This window comes from Chanodichthys erythropterus, chromosome 10, assembly GCF_024489055.1.
Source record: "Chanodichthys erythropterus isolate Z2021 chromosome 10, ASM2448905v1, whole genome shotgun sequence".
NCBI lineage: Eukaryota > Metazoa > Chordata > Actinopteri > Cypriniformes > Xenocyprididae > Chanodichthys > Chanodichthys erythropterus.
The window spans coordinates 39,102,561-39,130,060 of record NC_090230.1 but is presented as its reverse complement, the minus strand read 5'-3'; the positions used below and the strand labels follow the sequence as shown (position 1 = coordinate 39,130,060).

Genomic DNA, 27,500 nt, shown 5'->3' with positions numbered 1-27,500 from the left:
GATCAAATTTCATATTTCATACAGTAAAAAACAACCAGGATAAAGGTGATTCCATTACATACTTTAATACAGTTAAAAAAAACAAACAAAAAAACACTCACCCAGCATACAGCAGTTAATATAAACATACAAATAAAAAAAAAACACTGTAAACCTAGTAAATAATTGTGCGTCCGTAAACACAAAAATTCCACAATCAGTTTCGTCACTTCATACTCGTTTTTTTCTCTAGGGGTAAATAAGTTCACAGACGGTCTCCATCCACCAGAAATAAAACAGTTCCTCTGGCTTTATGAAAGACCGCTCAGTTGTTCACTGACTTCCCAAAGCTTTTTGGCCACCGCGTCATCTTTGGCTTTGGCACTGACTTCCTCCACAGCGCAGCATGAGAAATAACGTCCACTGAAATGCTCAATTCCTTCCTGAACGGCACAATGAAGAGTCGTTTGGGCTCCAGTTTTGGGGTCCAGGAACAGCAGTCTAGCCACTGGCTCGATAAACACTTTCTGCCAGAGACTCACATGGCGGGAAAGCTCGGTCTTTACAACACCTGCAAAAGGGGTAATGCAATATTATGCGTTAGTGGTTCTCAAACTTTTTGGTCATGTTTTAAACCTTTATAAAAAAATAAACAAACAACAAACTTTATGAAGAAAACTTATTCATTTTGGCCATTCATTTACACAATAACTACATTTTGGGGGCCTGAAAATGCAAACTTTTGAAAACAATACCATTTTCATTCAACTCCATGGTAACTACAAAAAAAAACATAAATTTGTGAAAACTGTGACATCATGTGTTCAGTCTATAGGCGCGTAGTGTTTCTTTACAAAGTGACATCGCCATCTACTGGCCTGATATGCAAAATACAGCATTTTTAGTTTTTGTGAATCCATGTGAACGGGGAACGTTTTGACAACGTTGTCGTCTGTACGCAAAACTTTTCAAAAACGCAAAGGAAAATCTTTTCCGTTTTAAGTACCTCGTTGTCGTGTAAACGCCCAAGCCTAAATGTGATCAAATTTCGGACCTCAGTTGCAATTTGTATAGGCGTATAATCAGGCCTGGCATTTTGTCAGGTAATTTTTATAGAGCTTCAATAAAATCAGTACTTTCTTAGAGTCACTTTGTAGGCTATATTTTTTTTCGAAATGCAAACTGACTTTTAAAGTGACTGAGGGGGCATTTACAGGACACTGTTTCAACTAAAAATGGACAAAATTTTGTAAGTTTTGGCCATTCATTTACATGAGAACAGCATTTTGGAGGCCTGAAAATGCCAAAGTGACATCGCCAACTTCTGGCCTAGAAGCATAATAGAGAATTTTTAATTGTTTTCGCGGATCCATGTGAAGGGAATCGTTTTGAAAACGTTGTCTGTACGTGAAAAACACAAAAAGGAAAAAAACTTTTCAATTTTACAATGTTGTCATTTAAACGTACGCTTAAATGATTAAAGGCCATCAGAAATATGTGATTTTGCATTCTAGAGTCTCCAGTTGGTTGTAAACACACTTAGATTTTATGTACAAATAACTGCGTATGCACGATTAGTGAACAAGACTCTTCCAGAGTATGAATATGCCCATTTCTATACTATATAGTACGTTAAAAAAACAGCACAGCTAGAAAGTATGACGAATTCATAGTTTTCGAAAAAACAGTAGGCGAAAAGATGACCTATGGCTTCCATTCAATGGACACTTTACTATCCCATGAAACCAGTTGTGAATAACAGCAAAGACTATAGAATAACACAAGACGTGTCACTCGTATGGTTTCGAATGGGAGAAAGTGTAACGCGCAATATGGTGGAATAAGTCCCTCGTTCTAAATAAGAGCCAATCGCCGACTGGTAAAGTCATCGAGTCACTTCAGCGGCCGTCAGAATCACCGGTTTCTATAGAAACAGTCAGACGTGCGCCTCCGAAGAGACGCGCATTTAGGTCTGCGCATGCGCATTAGCTTGATCCAGCCTGAAAAACATTTTTTTTTGTCATGATTTTGTCATGAGCATTTAGAAACTAAATTTATGAGTTGGTTGTTGTTAGATTTCATTGGTGATTTCAAATATGAAATTTAATCGTAAGGTTGGCGGACAGTTTTGGAGAATTTGATGTTTCCCCATTCAAAGAGATTGCATGATACCCAGGATGCCAGAGAGGTGTTTCAAAGATGGCCGCTGAGTGAAATGACTTGTCTTAAAGCGACTTTGATAACAGTAAAACGACTCTGGTAGCTCATGTGACAGTAACAACATGGCTGATGTAGTACGCCTTAATTTCATTCATACTATACAGAACACACTTTTTTAATGGTCATAACATTTCAAACCAAATGTAGTACCTACTAGACTGTATGCTTTTTCTGACACAGCTTCTGTGTGCGTGCGGTCTAAAGATACGGTCAAATTTACCTTTGTTCTAATTTCGCTTAAGGGTGAAAGATTTCCACACACAGAATTCACAACGGGTTCTAATTTTTTACAGATTTATCGCACTGACCAAAAGAAAGCTGCATGGTTTAAACGGACTTCTGTGTGAGCAGTGCTACACAATTGACAACATACAATAGACCAGGTGAAACCTGCCATTATTTACTCAACCTCGTGACATTCCAAACCTGTACAACTTCTCAGTGGAACGCAAAAAGTGGAATTCGAAAGATGTACAAACAAATGAAAAAAGTCATGCAGGTTTTGAACAACATAAGGGTGGCTAAATAATGACAGAACTTTCATTTTACTAAACTATACATATCAAGTATGAATTTTTACCTGGATGAACACTGTAGCAGGTGACATTAGTGCCCTTCAATCTTTTGGCCAGTTCATGAGTGAACAGGACGTTGCAGAGTTTGCTGTTGCAGTAGGCCTGGAAGAACTGCCAGCTGTATCTCCCTGACCCCAGGTCTTTGGTGGCGATAAGAGAATCAAAATCAATCTTGCCCCAGCGATGGGCCATGGAGGATAGAGTGATGACCCGAGCAGCAGGACTCTCCTTCAGACGGTCCAGCAGAAGACATGTGAGCAGGAAATGTCCAAGATGGTTGACACCAAACTCTATGCCAAAACCATCCTCAGTTTGACCATCCGCAACAAGACCTAAACGGAAAAAGCCTTTGATTACAGTGCCATGTTTCCACTAATGTTCAGAACATTTGAACTTGAACATTTGTTTACATTCTGATTTGAAACACTTTTGAGGGTTTGGCTTACCTGCATTATTAATGAGCAGATCCAGTCTCGACTCAGATTTGAGGAAGTTAGCAGCAAAAGCTCGCACAGATTTGAGACTTCCAAGATCAAGCTTCATGAACAGGATATCATTGCTTCCTGTGGCCTGAACAACAAATATGGGTTAAATAAACACTCAAAATTTTTGAATTAGTGGTCTTAAGTGATGGTCCTCACCTTCTTGATGTCATTTATAGCTGCCTCAGCTTTCTTCTGGTTTCTGCAGGCTAGAATTACTCTTACTCCACGACCAGCCAGATCCAGAGCTGTGGCTTTACCGATACCGGTATTCCCGCCTGAAACGTCAAACCAAACATCTCTCATTAACAAAACAAAAACACATTCCAGGCTCGCTATGAAAAAAATATTTTCTCAATCTGTATTTTTTTTTTTTTTTTTTTTAAGATTTATTTTTGGTGTTTTTGCCTTTATTATGATAGGACAGTAAGCAGACAGGAAGAGAAGTGGGAGAGAGAGATGGGGACGGGATCGTGAGTCAGGAATCAAACTCGGGTTGCCTTAAGTGCAATGGCGCTATATGTCAGCGCTGCCCACGAGGCTATCGGCGCCGACCTCACAGAGTATTTTTGTCATTTTCCATTAGAAATATCAAGATTATTTTTCTTTTTTATTGTTTTAAGCATAAACTGACTTTAAAAAAAATGACTTTTCTACATCTGAACCTTGACTTTTTTTAGAGTGCCATCATTTTAACTGACTTTGTCCTATTAGGGACAATTATTTTTGGCAAATTGTCTGAAACTTCACACACACGCACATGCATTTTCACTATCTGAAAAGTAGTTAAAATGTCTTTGTGTTTCAAAGACATTAAAAAAAAGCTTTATTAACATTCCATTTCATTTGGAACTCACATGTGAAAATGTCAAAAACCTCACAAATTCAGATGCAACTTCACTGCTTGGAAAAATTGAACCATGTCTTAAAACACACACACATTAAAACAATCTTAAACATTGTTTCTTTCTTGAAAGTTCAAATCAGTGATTGTAGCACAAGAGTAAATCAACAAGACTCTTCTTTTTCAGTGTAGCCCACACTTTCCACATTTAACTTGATTTTGACGTGTTTCTTTGGTTGTAGTGTGGATCACATCTTCCAAACTGGCATAGGATAATGTACCAAAATATCTGACTTCAACAACAATGTGACTTATAATATTCATCTCTGCCATCACCCTCACTGCTTCTATTCTCCTTAATCCTCAACTTCTCTTACTATGGCCGTATGTTCTGATGCACTGCAGTCACTATCATCAATACTTTCTGGAAAAGGTACAGCTTCTCCTCTGTCTTTTACAAACTTACTAACATCAATCTAAAACACAGGCAAAAGGGCTATTATACTGCCTGCCAGTAGTGAACAATAGTGCAGCTAAATTGAAAATATGAATCCCCTATAAAGGATTTTTGGCCTGTGAGTTGTTGATTTTACAAAATATGCGTTAAAATGACCAAAAACTTTAGAAAACACATTTGGATGTACAATAATATTTGTAAAAGTTAAATTTGTATGCATTTCCTTGACAGCAAGTGACCTAATGTCTCCTTCACTTCCGTGTTGCCCAAAATGTCAAGCACATGGCACATAGATTTTAATTTTATTGGCTGAAGAGGATGTCATATGATGATATTAAAATGTATTTTTTTTTATTACTGAATATTATTATTGTATTTTAAATACAATTTACGCTGCATCATTTATAAATGACGACGTTACACCAAGTCATTTTGCTTTTTCAAGTAAACGCATTTTGATTTACGAATGTTTAGATATTTGTACTGGAAAACGAGACAAAAATAGTCTACCGAGTACGAAAATAATTGTTTTCAAGTGTTTTCACAGTGTCTCAGATCACATTTTAAAGAGAAAGCCAACGTAAAGACGACAAACGCATTTAAAGCGGCATTTTCCACAGGTGCGTTGTGTTTACCACAATGAAAACATTAATCACAAACCTCACCTGTAATGATGGCCGTTTTCCCCGTCATATCAGCGGTTCCTTTACATTTGGACTTCTTAAACAAAGTCTCCACCAAGACGACATAGAGAGCTGCGAGGAGAGCAGCGGCGATGATGAGATGAAACATGACTGTGATCTACTGCAGGTCAGGATTCAGCGGGCTGTTCTTATGCTCTCCGCCCGGGCCAGAGCCTGATCAACCGGTCCGGGGTTTCTCTCCAACCCGCCCCCTTGGCTCTCACTGGACCGGTTTGTGTGTGCTCAAGCAAACAATACACAGTTCAATGCCAAAGATCGCTGTTTTATCTGTATATCTCATCATGTTTTTTTAACGAATGGGGTGAAAAATGGAGCATGAAACTCTTAAAAATTAAGTTTAGTTCCAACAGCTCAGTCAGGGTGTCAAACGATTTCTTAGGTTTTAAATGATTTTATTTGACAAAAACACGAGTGTAAATAACATTTTAATTTTAAGCAACAAATATTAAATAAACACCACAATTAGCTAAGTGAACATAATTTATATAATAAAAACACTTGGCCAGTATAAGCAACAAGGTTGCAAATAAAATAAAATAAAAAATATTTAAATTGAAAACAATTAAAAATATATTTTTCTTACAAGGTTAATGTGGTTCAAAATGTGGTACTCAGCTACACATTTTTAAGTTATTTTAAATATAAATATATGGTAAAATGGTTAAGATGCCCACTGGGTCAAGATGACCCCCCTCCTTAATTTTTTCTCCTGACCATAGAGAAGACAAAAAATCTCATTTCAGCACTTTTGATGAACGGCTACGCTATTTTTAAATTTAGCATTTCACCTGAATATCAACATTTGTGAAATTTAGTCAGACAAAACAGTTTTGAGGTTAATTGGTCTAATTTTGTGTCTCTGGAAAACAGTGATCTATAAAAATTGTATTACATTAAATATCAAAGTTTTTTGTGTCTGTTTGTTAATGAGGGATCTGTGGACACATTAATGTTTTTGGATTTGTGGGGTAAAAGTTACAGTTTTTATTTTGAAGTAAAAAGATAAAATTAGGCCCCAAGTGGCATGTTGTTACTTGTGTTTTTATTTTTAAAAGTAATATTTATTGTAATTAACAGCGTTATTATTGAATATTTCCATGAATTAGACATTTCAGGCATTTTCGTTTTCATTTAAAAACAATATAGGTTAATTGGGTGTAATCATTCAGCTTGATTTCATTGTGTTGCTATTATGACACATCTTCAAATAAAATATGGGTAATTAAATAAGTAAATCTTCATATGCCTTAATGCAAGTCGAAGAATAATTGTACCTTTCAGATAAATCTCTTTTACATGGGATTCTGCTTTGACTGTCATCTGTTTTTTAATTTTTCAACTAAATTGTCAAAATTCAATTTTAAATAGATTAGTTGATTTAGTATTTTACATTAATGACACTTAATAAGAATTATATCAAAAGTCATTTATATATTTTGTAAAAGTTTTTCCAGGGGGTCTTCTTACCCCAGTAGGGGCCATCTTACCCCATTTTTAAGGGCGGCATCTTCCCCCATGTTACCCTATATATACACACACCAAGTTTGTATTAGTTATAGGTAAAATTAAAGAAATTGCTTGAATGTTGTTTGAAATCCTAGTAAAGGTGATATCATTCAGTACCATTCAAATATTTTGAATCACATTATTATGCAGTCATTGAGTAACTGGGTTCAAAGAAGAACTGTTGGCATCTTTTGACGTATTTTTGACACGTGCAGTCTACAGTGCATGTTGTTCCTTTACTAAAGCAGTCACATACTTTAACTGGGAGAGGTGACGCATTCAACACAGTAAAGGCCTCGGCATCCCCAGACACACCTTATGTGTTTCGTCTTTACTCTGGTATGACAAAGACACATGATTTTTATGTAGTGGAAACTTTATCGCATAAACTACAGGAAGTGAAACAGGTTCTTGCAAGTTACAGGTGATATTGTGATATTTGCACAAACACAATCTGTAAAACAATCAAAGAACGCATTTATTAGAGGAATTAAACAGACTGTTTGTTGCGTTCAGAACATGTTATGAACCACAAAGTAGTCTACACAGGTTTTTTATAAGGTTTATCCAATGCAGTCGACCACAGGTGCCACTAAGACTGTGCAAGTGCACATCTTTACACGTGTAATGAAACTGATGCTCTCATGCTAAACCAACAAGCCTCTCACTGACTTCCCAAAGCTTTTTGGCTGTTGCATCATCTCTGGCTTTAGCAGGACCATTCTGCACTGCACAGCTAGAGAAGTAGCGTCCACTCAGGGGCTCAAGACCCTCTTGAAGTGCACAGTGAAGAGACGTCTGAGCTCCAGAATCCACATCCGAAAAGAAAAGCAGCAAAAATGGTGCCATGATCAGCCGCCACCATAGATTGCTGTGACGACCGATTTCTGTTTTGATGGCCCCTATAATAAATAAATCAGCATTAACTGTGTATATGACCTATGATACTTCATCAAGTACCCAAAAGAACACCGACTGACCTGGATGAAGACTGTAGCAGGTGACTTTTGTGCCTTGGAGTCTCTTGGCCAGCTCGTGTGTGAAGAGGACGTTGCAGAGTTTGCTGTGACCGTACAACTTCAGTAAGTCCAATGTTGAATTTCCTAAACCCAAATCTTTATGAGTGTTGATGCAGTTGAAATCGATTTTCCCCCACCAATGGGCCATTGAAGATACAGTCACAACTCTGCTGGGGCCGCACTCTTTTAACCGTTCCAGCAGCAGGAGGGTTAACAGGAAGTGACCAAGGTGATTGACGCCAAAGATCTTTCCAAAGCCATCCTCAGTCTTGCCATCAATTACAAGTCCTACAGAAAAAAAAGTAAAGCTTTTAAACCTGATGCAGATTTTTAATTAGTTGTCTTAAAAAGGAAGCAATTGCATCAATGCATAAAATAAATTGGCATGTTTGATAGCTACCTGCATTGTTGATAAGAATGTCTAATCTGGATTCTTTCTTGAGAAAGTTTTCGGCGAAAGACCTCACAGACTTTAGACTGGCCAGATCCAAGTGCATATACAACACCTCTTTGTTTCCCGTTTCCTGTGTTCCAAATCAATGCACAACAATACAGCAGTAATTCATGGCAATGAAATGTAAATTCAGCAAACTTAGAATAGAATCACAGATTTGTTACATTAAACAGCATTTATATATTTATATATATATATATATATAAGTACTATTTCATAATGTTTTTAAGAGTAAAACTGCCTCTAGACACTAGTATTCAGTCGCTTAACTGCTGACACCAGACAGGAGCGTTGTGTCGCGTTAAAAGCAAATAGAGCCAATTATAATCACTGATGCTGTCTACACTGATCACAGATTACACATCCTGTTTAAATAGCTTGTTTGCGTCTCTGTACAGACTTTAGATGGCCACCAGCAACATGAACAAGAGGATGATTTATTTTTAATGGCGGATGGCATCAGGAGGATATATGTTTGTTCGGAGCATTTGACTGCAGATTGCTTTGCATATGTTTTCTCAAATAAACTTTTGTTGAAAGATGAAGCAGCCTCTGTATTGGATATAACAGCAGCTGCGTTGCAAACCATAAGTAAACAATTTCATAATCACCTTATTGTTATCAAAACACTTACTTGTGTGCAGTAGTGATGGGGTGTTGATTATTTTTATGCAATTATATTAGGCAATCATAACTGGGTGTTTTCGCTTTTTTTTCTTTATCTTTATAAAAACTTTGTTAATATTAGAAGTCAACCTTAAGGAACATATTAAAATAATAGAAATTATAAAATTATATTAAAATAATCTATGCTATAAGAAAAATACTTCTGGAACCAAGACCGCTGAAAAAGTGGGCACACCAGTGGCGGACACTGAAATTGAATACTACAGAAATAGGAGTGGAACTATTTATTTATTTTACTATAGTTTTACTTCTCTGTATATTTTCAATTAAATAGCTCTTGCAGTTTCTTAGTATAATTACTCAGGCATATATCGTGCTCTAAAAACTGCTACTCAAGCATTATGTAGATGACGTTGTCACGTCATCTACATAATTTGGCCAGTTTCTTTACTGAGTGCTGGTCAGAATAGACCAATCACAGTCATTTGTGATAACTGATTCATGCTTTTTACTCACATTTATAAAACGGTTAGTTCCAGTTCATTCTGATTGGTCAATAGCTGTGTTTTATTCACGATAATACATGGTTATGACCGCTTCACCCAACGGTTCTGTGTATCACTACACAACACCCTTAGCAATGTAAACAGATTGTTCTCAATTGATATTGTTCATTGAAGCTTATGTATTAGAAGAGTATTGTGAGAAAAAGACTGAGTGGGCGAGTTTATTACCTGCATTCAAATTTAGCATTTTACTTCAGGTCAGTCCTATGTTCATAATAAAAAATCTGTTTAAATGTCCACTGCAATATTTTTTCCTTTTAATAGTTAAGGGGTTTTCCATTTCCAAGCATTTGTCAGTTGCGTCTTGTTCTGTGTTCACAACAATTCAGTATTTTCAATGTAAAAGTCTTCGATACTGACTGACACACTCAGGGCTGGACTGGGACAAAAAAATGGCCCTGGCATTTTTGCTCAGACCGGCCCACCACAATCGGTCGGACACCACCCACCAGAGTATTACAATTATTTGGTAGAGTTATTAAAAGTACACTTAGTAAGAGTAGGATTTCTAGATGGACAATGTGCTCCATGATATAAAAGCTAACCCTTAGAACGTGGATGTAGAATACTGATAATTCTATAAAGAATTTTTTTAATTTTTTTTTTTTTCAATGAAACAGACAACAGAAAAACTATAATTTACAATTACAAATATACTTAGTTTTAAAGAGCACAAACCCCTGTTTAAGAATCAAACATTTACCTCTCATTGTTTAGATATTCCCCATTAAAAACAATGAAATAGCTACCAAATTACTCACAAAATACGTCCTAATAAAATGATAAGAATGCTATTCACTTGCCATAAACAACCAAGTGTTCACACCAGAGTAATAGGGTACAAGAGCTACAAAACATAACTTTTTATAGCCGAAAAGTGAGATCTAGTAGACCATCATCACGACTAACAGCTATAAATAGACACATATAGTCTCGTTGTGAAATAAACACATCATCAGTAATATTACATTATAATAATAACCTGAATTGTTTTTTTTTTTTTTTTGAAAAATCAAATTGCATCATTTCAGGTTTTTCTATGAGAAGGGCCGTTACTGCATAAGTGAACTCTGATAGCTACAAGGGCACTGCTAACTACAAAAAACAGTGCAAAATAACTTTTGCTGTGCTATTTGACTTTAGCTGACTGAGTGACCAGTGCAGTAGGTGACAGTCTGACTTTATAATAACGACGACGATTATGTTGTCTTATAATATTCATTAATTTAAGCATCATCGTCGTCGTCGCATCATGAGTCCATCGCTGTTAATCATGTAACTACCCTGCTTACCGCTTCTATTATACTCTCCTGCTTACTCTGTCCCTCATTGGCTTCACTGTCAGACACCTGCTGCTCCTCTGCCTTACAGGTCTCCTCCATGTTCTTCTATGTTCACCTGTTTTTGCACGTCAGGTACTGTAAGTTTGGAAACTGAAGCTATAGTAACTGCACTAAACATGCCTGTAATTTTTGCACGTTGAGGCATCAACCTCTACATTTTTTTGATTTTGTTTTTTTTGCCCGCAACTTCTCCACACCCCCCTTGCACTTGCACTTTTGTTTCTCCATCCTCCTAATCCACGGATGTTCTGGCGAAACAGAGGGGACGGGGTGGAGTCTGTTAAGAGATGTGATTGGGCCAGCCCAGTGTCAGTATGGAAAATGAACCAATGGGCCGCTGTCCCTGCTTTATGGGCCGGTCATTGGCCAATTTTATGTTTATTAAAAAAAAATCATATCATATAGCGGCCCCGCCCTCAAGTGCATTTGCCCGGTATGCCAGATTACCAGTCCAGGCCTGGACACACTCATAAAGACATTCTTTGCCGCTATCTAATGGTGTAATAATGTAACTTCTGTTGCTGTTCATGGTCAGGGCCTATTTTTTCTGGCGGAAGGAAGGCTTTTAGGGAAAGTTTACTTCATGAAAGTTGCACTGATATTTTTGGCTTTAATATTTGTATTGTGTAGTAACCGTTTTATAAAAGCAATAAGGTACTCGAGGCTAGTGCTGTATCATGAATAAGTCATGGCTGAAGGGATTGCAGGGACTAACAACACCCTTCAGCCGTGACTTATTCACGATACAGCAGAGCCTCTTGTACCTTATTGCTTAAATTATACAGGTGCTAGTCATATAATTAGAATATCATCAAAAAGTTGATTTATTTCACTAATTCCATTCAAGAAGTGAAACTTGTATATTATATTCATTCATTACACACAGACTGATATATTTCAAATGTTTATTTCTTTTAATTTTGATGATTACAACTGACAACTAAGGAAAATCCCAAATTCAGTATCTCAGAAAATTAGAATATTGTGAAAAGGTTCAATATTGAAGACACCTGGTGCCACACTCTAATCAGCAAAACACCTGCAAATGCCTTTAAATGGTCTCTCAGTCTAGTTCTGTAGGCTACACTATCATGGGGAAGACTGCTGACTTGCAAGTTGTCCAAAAGACGACCATTGACACTTTGCACAAGGAGGGCAAGACACAAAAGTTCATTGCAAAAGAGGCTGGCTGTTCACAGAGCTCTGTGTCTAAGCACATTAATAGAGAGGCAAAGGGAAGGGAAAGATGTGGTAGAAAAAAGTTTACAAGCAATAGGGATAACCGCACCCTGGAGAGGATTGTTAAACAAAACCCATTCAAAAATTTGGGGGAGATTCACAAAGAGTGGACTGCAGCTGAAGTCAGTGCTTCAAGAACCACTACGCACAGACGTATGCAAGACATGGGTTTCAGCTGTCGCATTCCTTGTGTCAAGCCACTCTTGAACAACAGACAGTGTCAGAAGTGTCTAAAGACAAAAAGGACTGGACTGCTACTGAATGGTCCAAAGTTATGTTCTCTGATGAAAGTAAATTTTGCATTTCCTTTGGAAATCAGGGTCCCAGAGTCTGGAGGAAGAGAGGAGAGGCACACAATCCACTGACCAACTTTATGGAGATGCAGATTTAATTTTCCAACAGGACTTGGCACCTGCACACAGTGCTAAAGCTACCAGTACCTGGTTTAAGGACCATGGTATCCCTCTTCTTAATTGGCCAGCAAACTCGAGTGCTGTACATGCTCATACTTTTCATGTTCATACTTTTCCGTCAAGATTTCTAAAAATCCTTTCTTTGTATTGGTCTTAAGTAATATTCTAATTTTCTGAGATGAATTTGGGATTTTCCTTAGTTGTCAGTTATAAAATCAAAATTAAAAGAAATAATAAACATTTGAAATATATCAGTCTGTGTGTAATGAATGAATATAATATACAAGTTTCACTTTTTGAATGGAATTAGTGAAATAAATCAACTTTTTGATGATATTCTAATTATATGACCAGCACCTGTATATTCTAGTGCTGCAGGTTTGCTTTTGCATATAAGATGCCAATTAACAGATTAAAAATATTACAATTTTGTACATATGTCTATGAAACAAGACAAGTGGCTGCTTTGAAGCTTTGAATGAACCATCAAGCGCCCCCTAATGGAACTTTTAGCTTAAAGGAAACGGTCATCATCCATTTGACAGTTGACATAATGGTCACTCTCACCATCTGGATGTCTGTGACAGCAGCCTGAGCTCTGCTTTCATCCCTGCAGGCTAGAATCACACGAGCTCCTCTTCTCGCCAGATCCAGCGCGGTGGCTTTGCCGATACCCGTGTTGGCTCCTGGAAGAAAACCAGCTCAACTGTCAATCATATCAGTTGCTTATCACGAGCGCCTGTGTGAACTTTAGTGCACGAGTTGTCAGTTCTGCGTTATGTAACACGACTAAAATGTGTTTACTAAAGCGTAAAATCTTTAAAACTACAAATAATTACGACAAAAATTAAGACATGCGTTGACTGTTTAAGGAAAACAAACAAACGCCCTAAAACCGAACACATACCAGTCACGACCACCGTCTTCCCGTGCAGTTTGGCTGTACTTTTGCATTTTGGCAGTTTAAACACCGTCGCGCACAGCAGCAGGTAAAACCCTACGAGTCCTCCGCAAATAAGCAGAACGGTAAACATATTCAAACGACCAGAGCAGTAACAGTTGATTATGAAAGAGCTCGTTTTCCTGCAGACTGAAGCAAGAAGGCGTGCTCGAGCCAATCCCTCCCTCTTGGACACAGTTCATTCTGATTACAAAACCTAACCAATTATAGTGAACATAACACTACTGTTGTGCTGCTGCTGTTACTTACATCAGACTGAAATTGTATCTGAAAACTGAAGCTATCCGTTTCATTGTCTGAGGAAAAATGTGAATGTTCATTGCCTATGCAAAACTCACTACCATGTTGCTATGCAGTTGCTAAGTGGCTTCTGTTGCTAGGAGAGAGAGAGAGAGAGAGCATGTCTTAACATGTCATGTAATAGATACTAAATATTTTCCATATGTTTTCCACATTTATTATATTAATTTTACACAGTATAAATTGGGTCTTTATACATGAAAATATATACAGTAGCTGCCTTTAGAATGGGACTCCCTTACACAAGGATGATCATATTTTGGTATCCATGGCATCTGAAAGATTGAAAACCCCAGGTTTAAATCACACCTTCATTGTAAATGTATCATACACAAGATGAAAATGTTAAGTCTGGTTGCTTTAAAAACAAACAAAAACTTTTCTTAAGAAACAATATGTTTTGCATTGTGCACGTACAAGTTAGGCACTTGAATACTTTGCATTGGAGATGTTTCAAAACCGTTTAGTCTAAATATAAGCAGTGTTGGGGAAAGTAAGTTACTTTTAAAAGTAATGCATTACAATATTGTGTTACTTTTTATGGAAAATAATGTGTTACATTACTTTTGCAATAATTTTTTCTCATCTGGGCTAGGCTGTTTGTTTGTTTTTATAACAAAATTTCTATCTTAAAGCAGCAGTCCGTAAGTTTTGCCTCTTTGTCGCCATCTCTGTTTGAAACCTGCAATTGCAGTTGTTTGCGGAATTATCTTTACGTTATTATGCCGCGGCACGAGTCGACTACCAAGGAATCACTTAGCTCGGATCAGGTCAAACCGTGCAAATTATTACTGTTATACTTTGTTCTCAAATTGTTAAAGTTAACAACATCACATTGCATGACTATGTGTATTTAGTGTGTATTAGCATTACCTGTAGATTTCAATTTCTGTACAGTCAAATCTCTAACGTTAATTTGTCATACCATACAATCCGCCATCCAAATAAGTTTAATTATTAGGGCTGGGACAATGCATCGATTCTCGATTCATACAATGAATCTGGATCGATTCTGCTCTTAGTTTTAACAGCAGATGGCGCTCTAGGCTAGTTTTTAACTGCACGCTCAAATGCTCACGAAGAAGAGTGCTGGAGAGAGCTTGTGCGTTCGGCTAAGTAAGTGGTTAATATACTTGCGCTGTGGCTCAGAATGCTTGTATGACGCAAGATTTGTAATTCACTTCAACCTTTTTGAACTTTATGAACGATTATTTAACGTTTAACTGGTGTGTGTAAAAGGAAGCGCAGACAGTGTACGAGTGCTTCTAAAGCACATATAGTAGTGCCATCTGCTGTTAAAAACTAAGCTTAGAATCGATTTGAGAGAATTGCAATCCATCTGAAAATATCAGAATCGCTCCAGATTTTTTGTATCTCGAATCAAAATGCGATGTATTGTCCCATCCCTATTAATTATTGCAGCTGCTGTGAGAAAAGGCTATAAATGATCCGCATCACATGCGATATAGCCTACTTGCTGGGAGTCGTTCTTTATGTAAACAGACGTGACGCAATGACAAATGGCGGCATGCTCAAATTTCCCGCCAAATCCCACCAGTACCACCTGAATTATAAAACATTATTACAAGCTTACCGTTGTGAATCGGGGTAAGGAGATTGCCAGCTAGTGTTCAAAACTTACTCGAAAATTGATTTTGGATCAACCTAAAAAGTTATGCAAAGCAGCTTTAAAAGTTCACTTATCCATCAAAAGTGAAATGAATAAGCTTCAGGCTGTACAGTAGAAGGCGCAGTTCAAACAAACAAGCCTTTCAGCTGTGCTGCCATTCTGGATGAATAGGAAGCAAAAGTAAATGAGTAAGTGGTTGCTCACAGTTAGTAGAGAACTAGTCTACAATAACCATCATGTTCACACAACGCCTCTGCACTCCTGATTTCACTCAACATGGGAACTGAAGAGCTGTCAATCAATATTTGGGAAAACAAAGTAACTTGTGCTACTTATTTGAAAAAGTAATTTAGATATTTTGTAGATAATTTAAAAGTAATGCGTTACTTTACTAGATATTTGAAAAAAGTAATCCGATTACATAACTCGCGTTACTTGTAATACATTACCCCCAACACTGAATATCAGCAATTGTAATGCTAACTTGAGAAAACTTCTAATCTTGGAGAAGAGTGAATGAATCATTAAACATGACACATGAACACATGCTGGTGGATTTCTAAAGCATGTTATTTAAAATCTGGTTTGTATTTACATAGTTTGACACAAGAACCTGGTGGAAACTAATTACAGAACACATGAAACAGACACAAAGTACTCAACAGCAACCAAATAGTGCAGGACCGAAATAATACAAACTGGAGCATTTTTGCACCATGAATCGTGTGGATCTCAGGCTATTCACATGAATACATACACATATGTACACGAGTCTCTCTGCATGTGTCGGGCTGAAGGAACACCAGGTCTGACTGCGCTCCAGAAGACATACATAAATAAAAGCATCCGTTTTTTGAAAGAAAAGAAAACGCATGTTTGTATAAAAACTATTGTTACTGGCACAAAATAGAACATGTTTTGATTTCTTTACATGTGAAAACTGCTCATTGGTTCTCAGAGCATTGAGGATGATCAAAGTTTCCCTTTAAAAATGCAAGTCTTGCATTGAGACACAAAATGTGCAATCTGCCAAAAGAGTCTTAAAGAAATTAGAAAAAAAAGTCACGTCATGCAAATGTATAAACCATTAAATAATTAGGAAACCGTTTAAACTGTACAGGTCGGTGCTTTAGGGGTTAAGTTACAAGATTGTGTTGGAGCGAAGGAGGCGTGGCCTTGCTCAGCTGCTCCCCCTGTTGGCCAGGTGTGGGAGCGAGGCTGCAGGTGGTGAGCTCCTCTTTAAGCAGCTTGTTGGCAAACTCCGTGATGCTGAATATAAACTGCAAGCAGCCCAGTTTGACGTGGCTTCCGTGATGGAGGAGTGCAGTGCCTTCCCATCCCGCACCATTGCCTCCGATCAAACTGGAGCCGCTGTTTTTACAGTTACAGGGAGTGATGGGAGCATCGTGAGATTGGCAGCTCATAACTCTGCCCTCGGTTGCAGAGGCCACGCCCGTTGCAGACTCCTCCTGCTCCTTTTTCCTGCAGCGTCCTGCAAACACACTTGAGTTAGTAATGATGCTTACCTCCAAGTTGACATGAAATGGAAATTTCCTAATGTATTTTCTAAATGTATGTTATAGAGCTTATTGTGGACGATTAATCCATGCTTGTTAAATATTTTAAATTGGAATGTTTTAAAGGATTAATTCATTTTGGAATTAATTTCCTAATAATTTACTCACCCCCATGTCCCTTGTGTCTTTCTTTAGTCGAAAAGAAATTTAAGATTTTGAGGTAAACATTCCAGGATTTTTCTCCATATAGTAGATTTCAACAGGGAGCAATGTGGTGAAGGTCCAAACTGCAGTTTCAGTGCAGCTTCAAAGGGCTCTACATGATCCCAGATGAGGAATAAGGGTCTTATCTAGTGAAACGATTGGTCATTTGATCTAATATATATATATATATATATATACATATATATATATATATATATATATATATATATATATTAATTAAAAAAAAAAAGTTTAACCACAAATGCTTATCTTGCACTGCTCTGCGATGTGCCACACATTACGTAATCACATTGTAAAGGTCATGCGTGACGTAGGCGGAAGTACCAAGGTAGGGTGAAAAATTCAATCTCACTCATCCAACTTTAAAATCCTCCGACATCGTTGTTTTACCTTTTTTTGTAAAGGGCATTTGACTTAGTCTTTGCATGTTTGCTTTGTAGACACTGGATTGGTACTTCTGCCTACATCCTGCGTGACCTTTCCAACGTGATTTCGTAATGTGTGGCGCAGAGCAGTGTAAGACGAGCATTTGTGGTTAAAAAGTATATAAAATTTTTTTAGAAAATAACCAAACGTTTCACTAGATAACACCCTTATTCCACGGCTGGGATCATTTGAGCCCTTTGTATGTAAATTATCAGGAAATTTTAATTCTGAAGTGAACTAATCCTTTAACTCAATATTCCGGTGAAATGACACTCTAATCAGTTGCTTAAACTCCGCCTCTTTCTTACAATCAACTGCAAGCTAGTACTCAGCTGATCAGCTTCCATCCAATCAACAATCGACTGATAGAATTAAGTTCCTGCCCTATATTTTTTTCTTTTACAATAGTTTGTTTCAATTGGATGTACATCAAAATAAGATTCTTAAGATTCTACATGACTAGAAGAAATAACTCACGGATTATGTTCTGCACTTTAGTGAGCAGGTTGCTGGATGGGCTCTGGCTCATCTTCTCAGAGAAGTCACAGGAATATAATACGTTGTCAACGGTCGTCCCATGTTCGCTGTAGTTCAGCAGTTCATACTGCTTTGTATTCTGGAGGAGGAAAGAACAAATTTAATCACTCAAGAGATTAAACCTTTGTCCTTCTCTTAAAGGGGTCATATCATGAAAAACGGACTTTTCCCATGTTTAAGTGCTACAATTGGGTCTATGGTGCATCTACCAGAACAGAAAATGTGAAAAAGGACAACCCAATAACTTACTGTTTTGGTAAGCCTTTCTCTACAAGCATGTGAAAAATCAAGCCGTTCTGATTTCGCTCCCCTTGTGAGGTAGAAAGGGGATCTTATTATAATATTACCGCCCCCTGAATCTGTATGTTTCCACCCACGGCGCCGCCATTGTTTCCGCAAGCGACAAGTAACACTGTTCCTGAAGTGCAGCAGCAGCAGCTGTCCTGCAGTTTAGCTACAATCCTGATCAAACTCACTTGTATGTCTTCAGGATTACTAAAGCTATGCGAAGGAAGGCGAGTTGGGTCGGCGCAAAACTCTGCAGGACAGCAGCACTCAAGAAAGACCCTGAACTCGTGATATGTCTCAGCTATGTAAACATTATCACTGATCCGTTAACGGCTATAATAGTAAACATATGAGTCTCCATAAACTCCTGGCATCTGAGCCACTAAGGACACAGTGGTGCAATTTTGAGGGGAATGTGGCTAGATAAATTCATATAGCAGTATGCGTAAGTCTATAACACTAGAATGCTTCACATGATCGTCAGTAAAACACAGGATTTGCTCAGAAATTGGGGGCGGGGAGCATGAGCTCATTTGCATTTAAAGCAAGCCACCCACAAAAACGACTTGATTTTGCTCACACCCAAATCGGGCCAAATTTGACAAGTTATAATAAATGATCTGTAGAGTATTTTGAGCTGAAACTTCACAGACACATTCTGGGGACACCAGAGAATTATATTAAATCTTGTCAAAAGGGGCATGATAGGTCACCTTTAAATGTGTTCATTGTTTAAAATAGCATACCTCATCATAAAATATACAGGCATGTTTTCCTGAAACATAGTTACAATGTCCGTAGTTTGTAAGGCACACATCCATATCAGCACCTGCAATGAGAAAAGACTGAAGAGTTGTACTGAACACTGTAGGAAGATGTATTCTCAGCAGTCACAGGATGATAATCACCTGTCCCGATGTACAGACTCCTGTAGCACATACTGACAGCCGTTCCCTTTCCCGAGACAGAACAGAACGAAGCTCTCGCCTGCACCTCCCTGCTTTGGGCTGTGAATGGAAATATCAAGAGTTCATGCACATGTGATGGAAACATGTGATAGTTTCAAAAATGAAGAGCATAATGAATACAATCTCATACCTTCACTGTGTTTCCTGTGAGCGGGTGACACAGATGAAGGAGAACTGCTCTGAACAGGAGAGGTTTTTGACTCAAAGAGCTGCTGAATCCGCTGCCAGGCCAAGAGCTTGATAAACTTCTCGTCCAATGAGCCGAGCTCAACTTCTGCAATACAAATAAGGTTCCAGAATGACTACAAAATGCTGACGGTTTTTGCCGTTGGGTCTTTCGAGTTTGCGGTCTTGTTTATTATTTTTATTTAGTAGTAATACGAATAATTTTTTATACGGATATATAATAATTTTTATCCGAATTGAACAAGCTTACAAACTATGGAATCTTGTTTCTGCCCCACCCCCCCAAAAAAAGGTTTTTATTTGACAAGTCTGACTTTTTCCCCCTTGCAATTGCAAGTTTACATCTTGTAATTCTGACTTTTTTTCTCAGAATTGTGATATAAACTCAATTGCGAGTTGTAGAGTCAGAATTGCAAGATAAAAAGTCGCAAATGCATCTTATAAAGTCAGAATTGTGAGATATAAAGTCGCAACTGTGAGTTAAGTCAGAATTGTGTGATATAAACTCACAATTCTGAGTAAAAAGTCCCCCCCCCCTCAGAATTGGACTTCATAAATAGCAATTGCAAGTTTATATTTCACAATTCTGAGAAAAGGCGGCAAAATTGTGAGATACAAAGTCACAATTATCTTTTCAATTGTTTTATTCAGTGGCAGAAAGAAGCTTCCATACAAAAAGCGCTGGAGCCTTAAAAAAATATAAACAATTAAAAAATTTTGCAGTTTACATGTTATATTAATGCTTAATTTAGAATTGTAAGTGATTTCAAATTATTAAAGTTACACCATCTTCTTAAATCTAACCTGAAGACCAAAACTGAAAATTCCTCAAGAATCAAGAGTCCTCTCTCAAACACACACAAACCCACCTCCACTGCTCGGCATGATGTCCTTTATTCGACCGGTCAGCTCTGACATGTTAGGTTCTGTGCAAGAGAAGACGTCCCCACTGCCCGTCATCACAGAGTCCAAGCCGGCCTTTCCATCTGAGAAGAGAATGCAGCCATTCAATATTTTAAAGGGTTGCTAGGTAATAATCAAGCACATAACTACACAAGCAGACTTTTACCACAGGAAAAGGATGGAAATCTCTGACCTTTTGATGCGGTGATTTTCTGCGGTTTAACAGCATACACTACTGTAGATACAGTAGAGGCTGAGAGTTTTGCTGCTGCTGCGTCTGAAGCTGATGGAGTTTTTTTATGGTCACATAGTGGAGTGCTGGGCTCAGATTTGACACAGGCACAAGCAGAGACCTCTGTGCCACTACAGGGCTTTAAACTGGCATCCTCTGTCTTGATAATGGCTCCAGAGTTGGCATGGTTTTGTGGAGCGGGTATGGGTAAATGGTCAGCTGTTTTTTCTTGGGTTCTAACAGGACCTTGCGTTCCATTGGACTGCACCAATCGTTTCAAAGGGCCATTTGTGGTCTTACAGTTCTGACACAGTCCATCAGTACATGAACTACAGGAAACCTTTGGCGCTACGCTCTGGCTGTCCTGTGAGGCGGCGCTCTGGCAGGAATCTCTGAGTTTCAGATCAGTCTTTTCTGTGTGATCTGAATCCCAAGGAGATGTCTGTCTGTTCCATAAATGCCTCATAATGCTGCACTGCAGCGAGATGACGTCTTTGAGCCACTACACCAAAGCATAAACAGAATAAGATCACTGGTTCAGAAACAACATTGAATCCAAAAGCAGCCGTAAACAGTGGGCACCTTATACACACCTGACACTGTTCGTCTTCACTGGCTAAGTGCTGCGGGACAAAAGCTTCTGGAAGGCCGGTGCAGATAAGCTCCCCTTCACGGATCCCTGCCGGGGCCATCAGAGTGGGCGGGTTCTGATACTGTGACTTTATGGCATCTGGAACCTGCGAAAACCAAGCGATATCTCGAATGAGTTTCAACAACATCTCTAGTGTCCATCACTGGTGTCACACAGCGAGTTTAAAAGAAGACCGATCACCTTCAGAGTCTTTTTGCTTTGAGCATAAGCTGACCGCCGTATAGGGGGGCGCTGTCGATGTATCCTTTGCAGGAAGTCAAGTTTGATGGCATGCTGGGATATGCGGTCCTGAAACTGGTCAAATAACTGGCAACGGTTGCTGAGGGTGAAGGTTCTCTGGTTCAGCTGCGAGGAAAGAAAGAGAATGAATGAGTTGCATGTTGGTAACAGTGTTTCAGGGGTGTTCTTCAATTTGGGATATGGAAATCAAAGTCTTTTGTTTTACGTAAGCTTCCTTACAACCATGTTCTGGATGTGGTTTGGACACATCCACCTGCCTGTAGGGAAGGCAGTGAGAGGCGGATCCAAACAGTCCATGTGAAACAAGAGAGGGCAATAGTCACATTGGATCAGTGGAGCCATTCGGCAGCTCCTGTGAGAAAAAGACAGAATAAAAGACCATTTATTTTTGTCTTGATAGCAGTTTTCTAATGTCTCTAAGGTTGAATTTGCACTTCCACTCAAAAGTGTGGGGTCAGTAATTTTATTTGTGAGAAATCAATGCTTTTATTCAGCAAGGATTAATTAAATTCGACACTTTTATAATGGTACAAAAGATTTTTATTTCAAATAAATACTGTTCTTTTTGACATTCTATTTACAAAACTATCCCAATAAAATGTATCAAAAGATGCACAACTGTTTTCAACACTGATAAGAAATATTTCTTGAGCAGCAAATCAGCATATTAGGATCATGTGACACTGAAGACTGGAGCAAGTACTGCTGACAGTTCAGCTTTGCCATCACAGGAATAAATTACATTTTACAATATATTAAAATGGTAAACAGTCATTTTAAATTGTAATAATATTTCACAATATTACTTTTTTTAATTATGCTCTTGGTGAGCCTACTAAAGCAGAATCTTAAAAATAAAAGTATTTTATTGATGCAATGTGTGGCCTTGCTGCTTTAGCCTTCAGGGTTTCCTCCTTTTGCTGATTATAGTAATGTCAGAGAAAAATCCAAAAGTTCCTCTGCTTCTAAATGACATTACAATAAATATCAGTATAACATTATTCAAATTAGATTTGCATTATCTTAAGAAAAAACTAGGGCTTGCAAGACAGACAAAACACAATACAATATGCAAATTACAACATCGTCAGTTCGATTATGAATGCCGAACATTTTATGAGCAAGTCAATGACATTTTCAAACTTTAAATGTTTAATTTCTTAAAAAGCAGTCCTACTTCTATTAATAAAAATAAAATCAAAATATATAATAATATTAGATCTTGTACCTGCTGCATGTGTAACACACTTTCACCGGCAGTGGAACCAGTCCATGATTGTCCAGCTCATGTTGTGGGCGTTTAACATTCTTGCCTGATAACTCGTCTTTTCGTCTTCTTTTGCTGGTGCCTGAGAGGAAGAGATGCATTACATCTTAGAATCACACACAATCTGTTGTTCACACAATTCTACAGTGAGATAGGGCTGCACAATATTGAAAAAAAAAAAGAAAAGAAAAAGAATCGATACATATTGATTCTTTTTCGATATTTCAGCCCTAGATCAGGATGCCCTGTACCTGGAAGTGCAGTCGTGCAGGTGAGGTCATTTGGAAGCTGGAACTGTGTTGGGTTCCTCTGCATGGCAGCGGCGATTAGGAGGTCAAATGGTCTTTTGAGGGTGGTTGTGGTATTCAAGAGCTCGGGTTCAGAACCCTGGGCCTCATCCTCCACGTCCAGGAGGTCTTCCTCCACGTCATTCTGCTCGGACGGTGTGGGCGTGTCAGCGGAAGAAGTGTTGGAGTTGGGGGTTGTGGGCCGGCTGTTAGGTCGCCCCTCCAAGAGTCGTACCTGAGCGACGGCAGCCCGTAGCCCTGTACCGCCCGAGCCCACGGAGGGATCCAGACGTAATGTCCCACATTCCTGCTCAGGAGCCGGAGAAGGCGTCTGCTTTCCCAGCTGACGCTCCAACAAACCGTTAATTTGCTCCTTCTTCTGTTCCCTTTTCTGGAAAAAAAAAAAATAAAAATAAAAAAAAAATCACAATCCAACATGAAAATGACATAATTGTCAGTTTGATTATGGATGCCGAACATTCTAGCCACAGCCATGCAATATCGCGTTCATATCGCAGATGAATCGCCTTCGATAATGAACGTGATATTGCGTGGCTTGTCAGTGATCTACGGCTCTGTCTATTAAATACCGCTCCATTTGAAAGCAGGCGATGGCGATTTAGCGGCAATCAGGGAACCGGCTTTACTGACGAAATGCACGTGAAAAAATTATTTTTTCAAAAAATTTTTTTTTTTTTTCTCATTAAACATTTTTTTTTTAAATATGATTTTATTTCAATTGCAAAAATTAAAAATCAACAATATTATTATTGCAATAATATTTAAAATATAAAACATTATTATTACATAGTAATAATAATTATTATTATGTCTGTCTCTCTTTCAAAAGTTAACCTGCAGGGAGATCTTAAAGCTTCTGTTTTGTTGACAACAAATTATAAACTATTCTTAAGAGAAAAACTAGAAAGATAAAAAAAGGGTCAAATTTAAGACTTCACACAGCATGGGTGGTTGTTTCATAACGAACGGAACACCAACCTTCTTGCGAACGCTGCAGCGATGACACATCCAGTCACCAGGGGGCAGCATTTCTCTGCTCATTGGCGGGTTACTGAGGAAATGTAAACAAAGTCAAGAGGTGAAACTACAGGCATAATCTAACACAGATCAAACATACACAGTTACGTATGAAAAGCCATTCAATACTTCAATAAACGAGGACGGCAGACAGCGTTAAACTCCAGTCTACTCTGAGTGTGACATTCAAATGAAGCAAACAAAATCCAACATTATGCTATAACTTTAGCAGTTTCTAAAGCCAGGCCTACGTTAAACATGACTACAAGAGATGTTTTAAAAGAAGTGACTTTGAATTAGCCATCTATACCCAGCCTACACAGAGAGGGTAAATCAATACCTCACTCTGTAAGAAAGGAGTTTTTGTTTTCTAATGCACACATGCAAACCTACGCTTCTGTTCTACAGATGGTTTAAAACAAATCAGCCATGAAGCCGGATTCTAAAACATCAAGCAAATAGAATCCTGTTCTAACCTTCTAAGTTACCACAGATCTTTCAAATAACTTCAAGACTGATTCATCTAAAAGCATTAAAGAAGCATTAAAAGATCTTGACATGCCACTTCAATCTCTTTTTGAAGCCCATTAGATCAATCCCAGAAACTGTAGTCGAGACAATGCAATTGAAGGCCAGTGTGGCAGATTTCCCAGGGCTCGCACAGCACCAGCTGCATGTGTTTCTCCTCAAACACACATGGAACCATTTCAGCCCCCAAACACAAAAGAATAAACAATGAGAAAATACGGAGGGGAAATCGAAATTCAAACATCCTTCGTTCCAGCTTACCGACTGCAACACAAAGCGAGGTTACGGTTTCGATGAAATGGAAATAACAATCTTCCATACTGTGACGTACATCCGAGTGTAATGGATTATTGAAAAAAGGGGAAAAAAAGTATGGCAAAAACTTGGTTCTATGCATCGGCAGTTGATTGGATTTTGAGATTTGGGTGCTGCGCTCAAAAGTGGAGACAGATGAACGTGAGTTTGCAGGGTTTAGGTGCACTGAATGATTGGAGAAGTCCTGATCAGAAAGAACTCTGTCCTTTAAAATTATTTTTATAACAAGCAAGGGTGAATTGATCACAATAAGACCTAAAACTTGCATTTAGAAAAAAGAAAAGGTGGATTTTCATTTCATGCCGACTACAATAAACAAAACCGAGCGATCACAGACCTTCAGCGGATCTGCAAACATCTGACAAACCGACTGAGATGATTAAGAAAAATCCATCTCGCAATCTCAATCAGATCTCTCTATAATGGAGACTTGATCGTGGCCTTCAGATCAGATGTCCATAGTTAATGAATATTTTGTCAGCTCCCTGCTAGAGCTTTTCCCTGCTCATTCAAAAAACATCAGACAGCATATAAATAAACCCCAGCCTCCATAATGGAGATGTAAGAAAAAACATCAGCCAAATCTGATGAACATCTAGCTGTCAGCGCAAAAATGCAGCACTAATTACTTATGTGCTCCAACTAAACCAGCATCACAGTCCTGGTCCTGGGCCCAATTTTGTCCCAGCTCCAGGATCACACACACCAGCATTGTAGATGGAAGGCAGCGGGGCAGTGATCACAACACAGCAGGTCCCCTCCTTCCCGGCAGCTGTCGCAAGTATCGTGATTGGTGGCCCTGCCGGCTCTCCTGGTGCTCCTGTCCGGTTTCCTGTTCCTCTTCTCTCCATCTTCAGACTTGGGCGGCGCCAGTAGAGTCTGGATTTGCTGCGGGAGAGATTCAGAAACTCATTAGTGAAACATCTGCACGCGTCTACATCACATCAGCCGCTCAAACCATTGTTGGGCCGTGACCGTGAGCGCGCGCATGCACGTTCATGTGAGGGGAGCCTATGGATGACATTAGCGAGCAATTAGCGGCTACGTTGAGAATACTAGCCAGGCAGTAAAGAGAGGAATAAACGGGTGTGTGAGTGTGTGTTTGTCTTACCTCCATCAGCCCGCCGGAGGTATCCAGATCGTACACGATCGTCGGGGTCTCCATTTTACCCCACATCAACACCGGCCAGGACTGGTTCTGACTCCCTTAGCCGCTACACCCCGACTTCTGTCAGATGAGTAGCCTCTGACCTCTACCAAAATAGCCTCAGAATTCCCGCCCGTGTCTGTTGTGGCTCCGCGCGGGCTCTCCGTTAATCGAGCAGGCGCGCGGAGGCCTCTATCCCCGGTGCTGTGCGAGACTCCGGCCCGGTAAGAGAAGGAATAATAAAGACACAGAAATTATCATTAAGTCCATGATGCGAAGACGTCAAACATCAAGCCCCCCGAAGAACAACTCATTTGAGGAACTGGCAGCGGCGAAAAGCAGTGGTTTTTCTCCCGGTGAAAGAGCGACTTAACGGCAAAGCGTCTCTGTTGTGATGAAGAAACGCTCGCGCTAACTGACGCACAAACCTGTGTGCGCATGCGTGGGCCAGTCAGTCGAGTTGGGAATCCAATTCATTTTGGGAATCGATTCGTTTTGGTGAACCGGTGCAGTAGAATCAATTCACTGGTTTGCCATCGCTGATATTAATTGTGTTATAACTATTTAATATCTATATAATATTCAATATTTAAATAAGTATTTTATAATACATATTTTAAATACTGTTGGTTATGACTTATTACGTTGTTTACGGTTCCAACATGTCACACACCTCAACATTTTACAAACAAAGCTTTCTCTTACAAGGGATAATCAACCCAGAAATAAACACTGAAATCATTTACTCACCCTCCAAGCTGTTGGTAACAGACTGTTAGGGACAGTCAGCCATTCATCTTTCTTCTTTACAATGAAAGTGAATGGTGACTGAAACTGCCATTCATCTTTCATAACAGAAGAGAAAAAAAAGTCATGCATTTAAAATCAACATGAAATGATGACTGAGGTTTAACTTCTGGGTGAACTATTCATTGTTTACATTCGAGTGTTTTACAAACGCTTTGCGAATCGGTTCTGATGGATCTTTAAAAAGAGCCGGTTCAACACAATGATTCGTTCGCGGTCAGGAATCACTACCCGTCAACAGTGGAGCCATCTTGCTGTTTTCCTCCGTTTATAAAAGCTCTCTTTCGATGGGGTCATTGATGGAATGGTCAATACGTTCTTTTATTTGTGGGTGTGAGGAGCTTGTTCAATACATCAACCGGTGACGGTTAGAAAGCAAATGCCTTTATACGGTTTGTTTACGTGTTCGAGCTTCTTTGTATTGTGAGGGAATTTGCTGGGCTCTGATTGGACTGTTTCGTCGCCGACGTAACATGAACCAATACGCGTAACGGAAGAGACGGAACATTTTTTTTTTTTTTTTTTTTTTTTTGATGACTAGTTACAAAATCATATGTGAGCACTGAACAATGGAACTATTGGTTATATATGTGTAATTTTATATATATATATATATAT

The 27,500-nt window shown here is 38.7% G+C and overlaps 3 protein-coding genes across 4 annotated transcripts; all 3 read right to left on the bottom strand.

The window, feature by feature from the left end:
- Window positions 1–109: 109 nt before the first annotated feature.
- On the bottom strand, window positions 110–5,349 carry dhrs13a.2 (dehydrogenase/reductase (SDR family) member 13a, tandem duplicate 2). The gene is made up of 5 exons (XM_067399137.1): window positions 5,223–5,349; window positions 3,416–3,534; window positions 3,221–3,344; window positions 2,780–3,106; window positions 110–550 (listed from the first exon to the last, which is right to left on the bottom strand). Exons 1-5 carry the CDS (start codon window positions 5,347–5,349, stop codon window positions 291–293), a joined length of 957 nt encoding a protein of 318 aa, XP_067255238.1. The 3' UTR covers window positions 110–290.
- A 386-nt stretch (window positions 5,350–5,735) lies between these two features.
- dhrs13a.1 (dehydrogenase/reductase (SDR family) member 13a, tandem duplicate 1) lies at window positions 5,736–13,533 on the bottom strand. The gene is made up of 5 exons (XM_067397676.1): window positions 13,336–13,533; window positions 12,996–13,114; window positions 8,187–8,310; window positions 7,748–8,074; window positions 5,736–7,669 (listed from the first exon to the last, which is right to left on the bottom strand). The coding sequence occupies exons 1-5, from the start codon at window positions 13,460–13,462 to the stop codon at window positions 7,410–7,412; spliced, it is 957 nt and encodes a 318-aa protein (XP_067253777.1). The 5' UTR covers window positions 13,463–13,533; the 3' UTR covers window positions 5,736–7,409.
- A 196-nt stretch (window positions 13,534–13,729) lies between these two features.
- phf12a (PHD finger protein 12a) lies at window positions 13,730–26,805 on the bottom strand. 2 transcript variants are annotated; one of them, XM_067397675.1, is made up of 15 exons: window positions 26,040–26,805; window positions 25,635–25,816; window positions 24,047–24,119; window positions 23,012–23,438; window positions 22,722–22,842; window positions 21,716–21,845; window positions 21,434–21,598; window positions 21,195–21,338; window positions 20,563–21,103; window positions 20,336–20,452; window positions 19,411–19,554; window positions 19,221–19,319; window positions 19,059–19,141; window positions 17,965–18,103; window positions 13,730–16,811 (listed from the first exon to the last, which is right to left on the bottom strand). In XM_067397675.1, exons 1-15 carry the CDS (start codon window positions 26,103–26,105, stop codon window positions 16,456–16,458), a joined length of 2,787 nt encoding a protein of 928 aa, XP_067253776.1. In that variant the 5' UTR covers window positions 26,106–26,805; the 3' UTR covers window positions 13,730–16,455. The 2 variants fall into 2 exon arrangements, with proteins under 2 accessions (XP_067253776.1, XP_067253775.1); XM_067397674.1 differs by having other exon boundaries at window positions 13,734–16,811; window positions 21,713–21,845; window positions 26,040–26,804.
- Between the last annotated feature and the right edge of the window lie 695 nt (window positions 26,806–27,500).

Excerpts from the sequence above, each read along its gene's own strand:
- dhrs13a.1 (XM_067397676.1), bottom strand. The coding sequence starts at position 13,462 with ATGTTTACCGTTCTGCTTATTTGCGGAGGACTCGTAGGGTTTTACCTG. Across the intron at positions 8,311-12,995 it reads CTGTCACAGACATCCAGATG|GAAACGGGAAACAAAGAGGT; the intron begins GTGAGAGTGACC and ends TTTGGAACACAG. Across the intron at positions 7,670-7,747 it reads CTGCTACAGTCTTCATCCAG|GGGCCATCAAAACAGAAATC; the intron begins GTCAGTCGGTGT and ends TATTTATTATAG.
- dhrs13a.2 (XM_067399137.1), bottom strand. The coding sequence starts at position 5,349 with ATGTTTCATCTCATCATCGCCGCTGCTCTCCTCGCAGCTCTCTATGTC. Across the intron at positions 3,107-3,220 it reads TCTGCTCATTAATAATGCAG|GTCTTGTTGCGGATGGTCAA; the intron begins GTAAGCCAAACC and ends TTTTCCGTTTAG. Across the intron at positions 551-2,779 it reads CTGCTACAGTGTTCATCCAG|GTGTTGTAAAGACCGAGCTT; the intron begins GTAAAAATTCAT and ends CCCCTTTTGCAG.
- phf12a (XM_067397674.1), bottom strand. The coding sequence starts at position 26,105 with ATGTGGGGTAAAATGGAGACCCCGACGATCGTGTACGATCTGGATACC. Across the intron at positions 24,120-25,634 it reads GCCTTCCATCTACAATGCTG|TAACCCGCCAATGAGCAGAG; the intron begins GTGTGTGTGATC and ends ACATTTCCTCAG. Across the intron at positions 16,812-17,964 it reads TAAAGTGCAGAACATAATCC|GACGCTGCAGGAAAAAGGAG; the intron begins GTGAGTTATTTC and ends GTGTGTTTGCAG.